Raw genomic sequence first — 11,796 nt, 5'->3', positions numbered from 1 at the left:
CTTGGTGTATTTAATAAAGTGGCCACTCAGAGTATCTCATTCCATTCTCTTATGTGTATTTTTAGGGTGCAGCTTTCCACGTACAATAAAACTCCACCACCAGCGATCTCGGATTTATCTTCTCGTGCACCAGGTATTTTGATGGGCACATGCAACGAGTCGTTAGAAGAACTTCACAACTGTTGGAGTTATCCAGAAGAACATATTACCAACAACTGCATATATACAGTTCTTGAACACGAATTGCAGATATGCAGTTGGAAATTCGTTTCTTCACCCAGTCTTCCAAGTGCACCCAGTGCAAGTGTCATTTAGCAAACGATTGTGTAGCGTGGCTTTGTCTCACGTGCAGTCTCTATTATCGTGTTGCATATCGTGAATTTTATTGAGTGTGGATATTTTGGTGTAAAATGTGAATAAGTTTTATTAAAAGACACGCACACACACACACAGTTATATTTTATTTTGTGGACAGGATAAGACACACCGGTAGCACAAAAAATATTTTTATGCACGATGGTGACAGTTGAGCAGATGCCTAGTTTTCACTGAAAACACTCGGATCGATATTAAAAATGCCTCTCGAACTGACCAAGTCCAGCATTGTGGTTTAAAGCGGGTACGCCTGGAACGTCTTTCTGGTTCAGTTGTGACCTTTGTGATGGGGTCACTAAGGAAAGTTCTGGAATGCGGCTCCGTACAGATATTAAGTTTGAATAAATCGGCCGATATGGGAACTCTGTTTTTTTGCCCTCCCATAGGTGTGGGACAAGCGTTCTCTCTTCACTTAAGAGTTGACTGAAGATATCATGTACACATGCGCGAACATTCCAACAATCGCCTCTGCCCGCCCACTGGATACCTTTTGCTCCGAACACCATTTTAACTGCTACTTTAAAAGTTTTCTCAGCAATGGTTTCTTCAACATCACACGCAGAGACTGTTGGTGGTGCGGGAAAGGGCACCAATTATTACTCTACGTGTCGTCATCCACCTCCTCGTAGACATCGTCGTATTCTGCAACCTCCGAACCGACCTGCAGCTGGCGGAAGTGTTGATACAACCTTTGTAGAGCGAAGTGGTACAGGTCGTACTCCGCGGAAAGGTTCGCTTTCAGAAGGGCCTTCACCTCTTCAGACACGTGCTGCTTCTGAGGATTCTGGTTTCTGTGCACGCCTGAAAGGAGAGAAAGAAACAAAAATGATTTCTTCACGAGTACTGCGATGTCATTCTATGTGGAAAACTCAAAGACAGTTTTCGATATGTTTCTAATGTTATTAATACAATATTCCTCAGTAAGAATGTCCCGTTATATTTTATTGGATCAACTGTCCTGTACAATGTCTTGTATTAATTTATGCACTCAGATTATCGCCAACTCAATTATTAGCAATATTAATTAATTTTCGAAAGCCGCAAAGCAGAGTAATAACATTTAGATTAATTAAGACAAGCGCCGAATAGAATCCCCAGTGCTGAATCAGATGAGAATATTACTTCTCAACCACAGTCACAATTAAGCTCTCTCTTTAGCTACTTTGAGGACTAAGATGGCTTCCCCATTTTTATGGATAAAATGTGTAGCTTGTGGACCGTATGATTCTTCTTACACGTATTCAACCGCCCTCTGAAATGTGGGCACGTTCACCCCATCTGGAACTCATATTCTTCTGAACCAAAGAATAATTGGCAAAAAAATCGCAAGGATTTCATGTGGGAAGTTCCTTCTAAAATATTTTCGAGGAGGGCCAACTGTCCCTCCTTTTAAAGTACCTCCTCCGGCATTATCCCATATTTCACGCACCTCTCAGAGGGACGCCTACACCAACTGCTCGAAACACCAATCAGGACTCAGCGAGCGTTCATCAAGATCGAGATCAATTGGCAATCATCAACTACGGGTCATCTTTCTTGACATTACACAAGGTGGTGCGCTATTCGCCATTCTTTTTGCAGTGGCGCAAGAACCAGTTTTGATCACCTCGAGCAGTTTGTTACATACACTAACGATGTCAAATATTCCTGAAACCAGAAAATGATGTTTACGTGCAAGATGAACAAATTGTTTTTTTTACCCATCCCATAATACAATTGGTAGTAATTTTAGAGTTGGGAATAAACTGGAGTTTGAACTGTGGATTATCCTCTATAATCGCCTTGGATGAGGGGATCCCGTGTTCCTAGCTGCGAAGGCACTAATTGTGGTGTTCAGAAATCGGGCAACTTTTGCCTGTTGTTTAATGAACCAAATCTTAATACCCCTTTCCCCCAACTGTCTTAAATTTCGTCGCGAGCCTGTCGATCAGTCTCACTCTCCAGGAAGTGCAAAGTTCGTTGACTCTCCATCTCGTATTTTCGGTGCGAAAAGAGGGCAGTCGGTGGTTTCGAAGAGACTGTAACATCCAGCGTTCATCATTTTTAACCGAACTTTAACCCGCTCTGTGAAAAGCAACGCGCCACTCATTTCCTCGTCCGCATTTCAAAGGTGCAGTCGGGCGTGCGAACACCCCCGGTGAAGTGGAGAATTTTGAAACCACTCAAAGTAGATTTGCACACCAGGTGACTGCGATCGCATTAACAATTAATTTATTCTTATTTCGCCAAGAGGGTTGTTCCGGGGATGGGAGAACTTCGGACTGATCTTTGTTAACTAATGACCTCGGTCATGATTTTAGCGGCAGAGCGATCTGAAAACTTGAAAAGCATTGAATGATAAAAGCTGCTCAAAGAAAGTTAAAAAGATTGAAGAGAAAAGCAACGATCCCTTTGAGTGAATGAAGAAATTTATTCACCTAAGCTGTGGTACACCGTGAATGCTCCCCTGAAGAACGTCGGCAGCATTTTCTCCAGCACCTGCAAAGTGATGTTCATCTCTTCGAGCACCCCCACCACGGCGTAGTTGTGTTCCAGATTGTATTTCGCCTGGCGTAGTGCCCACGGGTCATTGAGCAGCCTGGAAAGAGACATTGGACACCGTTACAAAACCCAAGGCTGAAATAAAAATGTAGTAAAATCCATCTACAACGAACACTGATTTAACGGTACACAAAAATTGATTGATTTGATTTTTTGATTACGTATAGGCAACTTGGGCCATGATGCTCCAAGTCCAAGACACGACAACTGATGCAATCTATTGATGTTATTTATACTGAATCTTTTTCCATTACACACGCCTGAACAACACCTAAGATAATAATATCAACGGATACTTACAGACACCGGTGGTCTTGTCCGCAGAAATAGGGTAGTTGGAGGACGTTGTAGCTTTCGCCGTCCAGATAAGTACACTCAGGGTCAGGGGTGGTGACGCAATGCTCGAATTTCTGCGGGAAAACAAAGTGGACGTTTCTATTAACTGCAATCAACTTGAACTTTCCTAAAGAAATCGTAAAATTTGAATGTGTTGACAAAGGGTTTCTTACGATGTAATCGGTGCTCAACCGGGCCATCCCTCAGTGGCACGTACCTTGTTCATCCAGTAATCGCTGGGCTTTTCCTTGACCGGCTTGTGGGGTTGCCGTGCAGCCACCCGGCGGTAAAAGTAAGACGAGATGATCCTCTCCACGGGATCGCGGATCAGGTTGATGTACAACGGAGGCTTCTCTCCGAACCTGCAACGATTGAAACCAGAAATGAAACGCGAAAACACTCCTTTATAACGGCGTATGCATAAATTGTCAAATGAATAGAACAAACTTATCTGCGAAAAGATCTAAACCTCCGAAATTATACTTGGTCGCAGTTCCATCTCAAAAATTCCCATTTCCACTTACAGTCTGCCAAGCCCCACTTACTTTTTTCTGACAGAGTCCCAATTATTTGCTGTACGATTCCTATCGTTTCGAAAGTGGTACTTGCGCATTTGTCCGCTCTGATGTTTCCTGTCAGAGATAGTAATTTGGAACCTCATCTACCTTAAAATCACACAGCCCATTCTGTCAAATTTATCTGTTGCCTCTATCGTTCTCCCAGCTCCAATAATCACTGGGAACTCCTTTATTTCTTTTCTTTGAAACTTCAGATTTTTGAAACTTTTCTATTCAGGTCGACCCAGATGGTCGAGATGCTGAGGCTTCTACAATTACTAATGGCCTCGCACAGATTGTTCGTTTACCTATCCGAATACTAGACAATCCTAACCACACAGCCAACACGCTTGATATATTTTCTCACAAACAACTCTTCCAAGTACACAGTCGAGGTAAGTGGTCCTCGCAACCTCAGATCACAACTGAATGATGGGTTCTTCTCCAATGGAGCCTTACTCTGGTGTCGTTTGAGATTAGAAGAATGCAAAATGAAATGATCTGCGAGATTTCTTTTCCTTGGCTGGATTACTGTTTTAAATACTGTATTTTGATTTCAATATTGGCTCAAACATTGTCAATGAAATTATTCTTGTAAGGATGAAATCCTTTATTTATTCCACCTTAAAATCTCGTCCTTTATCTGAACTTGCTTTTCCATAAGGCTGTTCAAGATTATTATTATTATTATCCGTTTATTAACCACAAGAAACTTTGGGTCACCTCGGGAAGGCAGTGTGCCAGGGGGTTGAAAGATAAGAACACAGCATATCGTAACTGACTTGCGTCCAAATCTACCTTGTTCATTTTCCGCCTACATCAAAGCTCGCACCAATTGTAAAGCAGTTATTAATCAGTCCAAACTAGGTTTAGAACAGGCTAAGAGTAGAAAACTTGTTTCTTGACCAAACGGTGATCGAGTATCTTGTCTCTTGCCAATCAAAGCTATTTGTCGCAACTTTTGCCGCTCTTAACTCCCAACTGTGTTAAAACCTAATGATTCTATTGCCAATTCAGGTTAAAATACAGCTGACCTGCTTGAATCCAATTTCTTTGCTAATTCTTGTATTGACTATCTTGGTAAACCACCTCCCATTACACACCATTCAATGCCACCATTCCATCAAAAGGATATCAGAAAAAGTTTGAACAATCCTGATGCCAAGAAAGCTCCGATGGTATTTCGCCACTTGTTCTCAAAATCTGTGCTCCATAGCTTACTCCTCTTCCATGTCGCCTTTTTATACTTTTTTATTCCACTGTTATGTTTACTTCTGTTTTAACCCATCTCTGAACAAATTCAATGGAAAAGCAGGCTGAAACTCAAGCAGTTGCTCTTGACATTTCAAAGACTTTTGGTCGTATTTTGCATAAAGGTCTTCTTAATAAGCTTCCATCTTATGGGTTGTAAACTATTTTTTGCAATTGAGTGTCCAGTTTGCTCCCTGACCGCTCACTGCGGGTGATGGTAGATGGCTCTGCCTTCTAACTTCTCCACTAACGTTGGTGTTCCCCAAGGTTCAGTCCTTTCTGCCACTCTTTTCCTCTTGTATATTAATGACCTCCTTCCACTGACTAGAAATCCTCTTCATAGTTTTGCTAATGATAGCACATTGCATTCCACTTTCCACTTTGAGAAAATCCACCACCATGAATTCCTTAAAAGCTGATCTCCACATAATTCGCCAGTGGAGCAAAGATAACTCACTTCATTTGAATATTTCTAAAACTCAATCCTGTCTTTTATCTTGAAAAAAAGGATTCTTCTGCTCTTATTCTTATCTTCGACGACACTCAGATTTCTAGACAAGATCATATATCTTTATTAGTGATTATCCTGACTCCTAACTTGGCATAAGCACATCACAAATATTGCTTCCTCTGCATTTAAAAAACTGTTTTCTCTTTCGAATTCGGCATTAATTTTCTTCCAAATATTTATTTATTCTGTACGAATCTGAAATCCGCCCTACCACTGAATATTGTTCGCGAATCTGGGCAGTGTCCCCATAATCTCTCTTAGGCTTCTAGACTTCATTAAAAAGTGAGCAGTTGGGTTAATTAATAAACCACCTCTTACAAATTTTCTCCACTCCCTGTCTCCTAGACATTTTGTTTCTGCTCCATGACTTTTCTGCTGTCCTCGTGGGTTGCATAGTTGGTAGGATTGCCATCCTGGGTGGAAAAGACTTGAGTTCAAGTCCCGTCGATGAAGGAATTTGTATCTGCCTCTTTCACAACGTGGCTGAATTGGACGGTCTCAGGCGAGAGTAGCATGGTTTTTTTCTCCTGGAAACTTGGTTTTTTTTCGTCCAGAAAACAGAAAATCGATCTCAGGACACACGCAATTTGACAAGACATAGACCAAGTAATATAGCCTTAGTCACTGATGCTTCTAAAAGCCTGCTACAACAACAACAGATTTTCGATAGATACTTCCATGGGCACTGTTCTTCTGAATTAGCTTCTATAATTCCCGCTATCTCTTCCAAACCAGTCCGAACGTGTTGCAACCAGCCAGCATTCGTTTATTGTCCAACGTTAAACTCACAGAATCAGCTTTTCTTCTCCTTTATTTATTCTTTCAACTTCCGTTTTCTGGAACAAACTCCATTCACGCATATTTCCTGAAAATTACAATAAAAAAATTTTAATTCGTTGTTTTTTTAGGGTTTTAGGCGCATCAGCAACTTATGCCATATTGCGCCGTTTAACATGTCTGTAAATTGTGTGTGTTTTGTGTTCAATTTTCTGTTTTCTGGATGAAAAACTCCAGTTTTCAAGAGAAAAAACCACGCTAGCTACCCTGGGCTTAGAGGCTAACTCAGCCACATTGTGAAAAAGACCCACAAAAATTTCTTTGGTCATTGACGTGATTCGCATTCAAGTCTTTTTCACCAGGTGTGGGGGGAGGAGGTGATTATACGAACTGTGCTACCCACGAGAGTAGGTGTAATGTAATCTTCTTCCATTTTGTCAACCTTTAACCCAAGCACGATTCTAAGCACTATAGTTTCGAATACCTTTCGTGTTTGGAGTTTTTAATGAAAAAAAAAAGAATCAGTTTGTATCTACTACTTGGCATTGATAGTTTTGGGATTTTAACCGAAAAAGTGGTCCTTAAGTAAGGAATCTAATTTGAGGAACTGCTCATGTAAATTTGTAATTTACATCACCCACAGCAAAGACCATAAAGCAAATTGTGAAGAAGTTTGAAGAAATAGGAACAGTACACAATCTATCAAAACTGGTAGATCTCAAATATGGGCTTCAGCGGTCCCAATGACAATAAAGCAACTGTTGGCAAATGAGTTTTGATTGCTAAGATTGGCAAATTGGAAAGCAAGGCTCTACAACAATGCCGATTTAGATGCAGCGTATCCCTCAACCCATTAAGGCACAGGGTCTTCTCATTACTGTGAAGATGCTCATCGGGCAGATTTCGGCGCCCTTAATTTTGAACAAGTGCTGCTGGCTCATTCCACTGCCTGGCCTTCGCTCCACTCCAACCGAAACTCGTCTAAGCATCACAGACTGGTCCATCCATTATCAAATGCTGCATATCGTTAGATGTCATCTTAGAAGTTTGCCTATGATCGCACCTATAGAAGCAGGATATTGTCATCTGGGACCACCACTCCTCTTCAAGATGCAGAATAAATCAAAGGCCCTCTGACCTCAGTGTTATTAAATCGCTTGGCAAGCTCATCGGAATCCAATTTATTGACAACTGCCCATACCAGTAGTAATGCGATTTATTGTTGATTATTTTGACATAAAAAGTTGCAATTATTTTTTAAACAGTTTGTTTATTTGCTTTATTCAGGGAAACAAATGTACTTACTTGGTGAAGTTAATGAAGAAGACGTGGCGATCGAAACTGCAGGGGGCGGGGGTGTGCTTCATCCGCTGGACAATTCTGCGCTAACAGACAAACAAGCAACTTTAAAAGAACAACCAGATTATATTAATTTAATAAAGTTCAGTTATAACTGTTTTAACTACATTTCAAATTTCATAAAACTTTATGCAACTTCTGCAAATTGGTGTTTAAGAAAATGGGTATGATCCAGTTTCATTACACACTAAACCGCCTTCCTTTTATTTCTTTTTAGTTGGTTCTTGTAAACAACTGTAATTGGCCATTCTCCTGAAAGCAGCAACCTCATAAGCTGGAATAACCAACGTTGCCGTCGGAGCATGTTCTTTCACAATGCAAAAATTCAGAGAAAAAGTGAAAATCAAAGACAGGGTAAAATAAAACAAACATCAACGCTTCTGAGATCTGCCCAACCAATTGAATGTTTACATTCTTTCAGGGTTTCGTTCCCATGACCCTTTTGGCTCATTTACAAACCTTTCTTTCTGCTACACGTAGGCAGAAGTGCTTTTACAATTTTCGTTCGTTCCATGATATCCTGCCATCGTAAGTTGCTTCAGCTGTTCGCAGTTGTGCCAGATGCATACGGTCCTTCTTCAGTATGTCACCCTTGTACACGTGTGGCAATAAAGTTCCCGGACTGACGTTGTTGCTATTAAGTTCGATGAGTTTGAAAATAAACGAAAGTCGGATGTTGTAAATCAAACTTCCTCCAACAGATGGTGGTAGAGAGATTGTGCACTACGCTGAGTTGGAATGAACAACCAGTTTTGTCGGTAGCATTACGTTCCATGTCACGATTTTGCAATGGAGCAACGAACGAATATCAAATTTTGTTTTAAAACTGGAAAATCTGCAACAGAAACGTATGAAAGATGGACGTGAGGATGTTCGCGATGATCCAAGGAGTGGGCGTCCGTTAACCTCTCGAAATGAGGATAGAATTGCAAAAGTTCGGAAATTGTGGCAAGAGATTGTCGTTTAACCTTCAGAATGATGGTTGATGATTTGGATATGAATAAAGAGACAATTCGTCAATCCTGCATGTATGTTCAGAAAAAGGAAGATCTGTGCAAAATTTGTGCTGCACAGCCGCACAGATGAGAAGATGCAACGAAGAGTGCCATCATGCGAAGACTTCATCCGGACTTGTCAAGACAGTCCTAACTTGCCGACCGGGCTAACCAGGTGGGTAAAGTGCCTTCCTGGCAACCCAAAGGTCGCGGGTTCGAATCCCGCCTCGGGCTTGGATCAGAGTAAAATGCAAACACTTTGGGAGGTGAATTATGGCCACAGAAGCCGATGCGCCAACAACTAACAAAAAAAAAAAAACCAAAAAAAAAAAACAGTCCTAACTTCTTTGACTGTATTGTCACTGGAGGTGAGGGTTAGGTGTTTCGGTACTACCCAGAGATGACGCATCAGCGGACTTCAAAATCATTACCAAGGCCCAAAAAGTTTCGTTTACAGAAGTTCAGGATCAAGACTACTGGTCAATGTTTTTCAACAAACCGGGTATGATCCACAAGGAATTTATACCTGAAGAAGAGAGAGTCGTTCTACATACAGGTGCTTCAAAGAATATTGAAGTACATTTCTCGGGTGAGGCTGCAATTTCGGGAGAAATGCAACTGGTTCTTGTTGCTTAACAATGTTGCCACCCATTCCACACTTGTGAAGATATTTCTGACGAAACCTGGGACTGTACAGATCAACCGTCCACCCTACTCGCCCGATCTAGCACCAGCCGTCTTCTTCCTCTTTCCCAAGGTGAGAACTGTCCAGGATGTAGAGGAAAAAGAAATTTTCTTTGGACGCCTTCTTTGACTCTTTTCAGAAACTTTTAGAACGGTGTAATTGGATTAAAGTTATACTTGGAGTAACCTTTATAACCTCAAGATAGATTACAAGAGATTTCAGATGTAAATCTCCATAAAGCTTTTTTTCTTAAATGATATTTTCTCTGGTAATATTTCTCATTTATTTTGTTAATGTTTCTCACTACTATGAACAACCACAGCAGTGTTTTCCAGACACTTTCGACACAGCAGGCAGATGCAAAAATTATTCGACGCAAATTCCCTAATTAGTCGACCCCCCACAGTTTTTGTTCTTTAATTTGAAGATAAATGTAACAGTACTCAACTTCCTTTGTTTCGGGTAGCGAATTAAAGAAGAGAATGAGAGAGGGAGGATACGTTGTACTAATAACAAAGTTAACCAACCAAGGCCATCCGAAATCGACTGCTGAGTCAGTGATCAAGTTTTCCAAGTCCTAATAAATTGAATATTTTGTATAAGTTGAAGAACTAAAAATTCGTTTAAAATTTGAAGGGTGACTTATATGCCGAAATATACGGTAAATGAAAATAGGAGCAAAAGCGGTGCATTCGGTTCCTTGGGAGAAGAGGGTCATAATGGATTACCCACCGAGTGCATATCAACGTGAACATTAAGGAGTGTGCCAGTGGGAATTAAACTTGACGACCAAAAACACCAACGATGAAGCATCGATTGGATCCTCTCCAAAACTCGACGTGTTTTTCTCTTTGGCAGGCACATTCGGATGATTGGTGACATTCAACAGAGCGACTGCTTCATTTCAATAGCGTTTCTTATTTTATTCCCACGCGTTTTCTCATTGGCCGAGTGCTTCGCGTATCATATTTGCCTAACAATGTTAACTGGCAGAGGCCCAATTCGAGATAGCGATCGGGGAAGGGGACTTATATGGTTGGAAGCGTCAGACAGTACTCTTCGATGATGTCTGTAGCTAAGTGGGCGGAAACAGTGGGGGGCTGAAGTAAAGAAAACATTTCCGGTGAAAAAGGAAAAACAAAAACCAGAAATAATATCGCTTACACGATGTTTCTTCGATAAATACTGCAACGTGTTTTGGGTACCGAGACACAAACAATCCAGACATCACGTGATAACCGTTTATAAGGGACCGAGATGACCTTTTTCTTACGGTGCTTCCAGTACCAATATTATTTACAAAAACAGCCTTATGGGGGCGCTACTGGACACATTGTGCAACGTATAGGTGTATCTACCACAGGACACCTTGTGGAGTGTGTGCCAACACGTGTACGGGCAAAAAGACAGGTACGTGTTGCTCATTGAAAGCCAAATCGGTGTATACATACACTCAGTGTTCACTGAATTATGAAGGCTGCTGTCCATACGGCTCACTTCCCATTCCAAAGCATCCCACAGGTGTTCAGTTCGATTGAAGTCAGGTGGATTTGGAGGCCAGTCAAGATGGGTGATATCGTCACTGTATTCCTCGAACAACCCTAATAGACTAGCCCTTAGTGACTGCTTTTCTCCCCAGGCAAATGCCCACCACAGTCCAAACAATCGACAGCAACCTCCACAAATTTGCCAAAGATCGAGAATACCAAAGACAGGTCCTCGATGGCCTAACCTCAACCAGGCAAACTGCACAGTAATGTGGGCAGTACAATAAAGTCAAAGTATAATGTCTGTATAATATTGAAAATAATGTGAAAAGTATAATTTATAACACTGGTCAAATCTTTCCAAAGTAATGCTCTCTAAGTCGTAAATAAATAAATACAATCCTTCTAAATAAATACAATTTCATTCACATTTATTTAAGTTTTCCCAATTAATTTAATTTAATCTTTAGAATATCATAACTCCTTACCCATAAGAGGTTGTCCAATGAAAACTATCGCTGTTCAGTAGCTGCCTTTTCCTATTCGTCTAAACCTTAAATTCTACAATTATTCACATCTTTTAGTTTATTGTAACTTTTCAAAATGAGTCTTTTACCACGTTTACTTTGTTTTGACGTCCCCTTCCCACGATGCCCTTCTCCTATAAAGTAAGCCGCCTCGTAAGTATCGAAAATTTTTGTTTGGCTGTTTATTTTCACTCAAATCTGAATCCCTCCTGCAAAATTCCATACGAGTAATGATAATACTGATTAAATTATTGCTTACTTTCTTAATTTAAAAAAAAATAGGAGAGGTGTCTGTTTAAAACTATATTTGATACTTATTTAAGGTTGCGTATTTAAGGCGTAATTATGAGCAGTGCTGTAATTAACTTAGGTTGGTCAGATCTGCTGAAAAATGA

The 11,796-nt window shown here is 40.7% G+C and overlaps 1 protein-coding gene across 1 annotated transcript in view; it reads right to left on the bottom strand.

Annotated features, from left to right (window-relative positions):
* Positions 1-473: 473 nt before the first annotated feature.
* LOC150087572 (uronyl 2-sulfotransferase homolog pip-like) overlaps positions 474-11,796 on the bottom strand; it is a 47,272-nt gene continuing 35,949 nt past the window's right edge. Inside the window, exons 5-9 of the mRNA XM_090371254.1 lie at positions 7,654-7,733; positions 3,470-3,614; positions 3,217-3,326; positions 2,793-2,953; positions 474-1,176 (exon numbers count right to left, since the gene is read on the bottom strand). Of these exons, the coding sequence (XP_090227380.1) occupies positions 977-1,176; positions 2,793-2,953; positions 3,217-3,326; positions 3,470-3,614; positions 7,654-7,733 (696 nt within the window). The 3' untranslated portion in view covers positions 474-976. The remainder of the gene's footprint in view (positions 1,177-2,792; positions 2,954-3,216; positions 3,327-3,469; positions 3,615-7,653; positions 7,734-11,796) is intronic.

Source organism: Mastigoproctus giganteus, chromosome 4 (genome assembly GCF_048544385.1).
Source record: "Mastigoproctus giganteus isolate SK-2022 chromosome 4, ASM4854438v1, whole genome shotgun sequence".
NCBI lineage: Eukaryota > Metazoa > Arthropoda > Arachnida > Uropygi > Thelyphonidae > Mastigoproctus > Mastigoproctus giganteus.
This window is presented reverse-complemented; position numbering and strand designations above follow the sequence as displayed.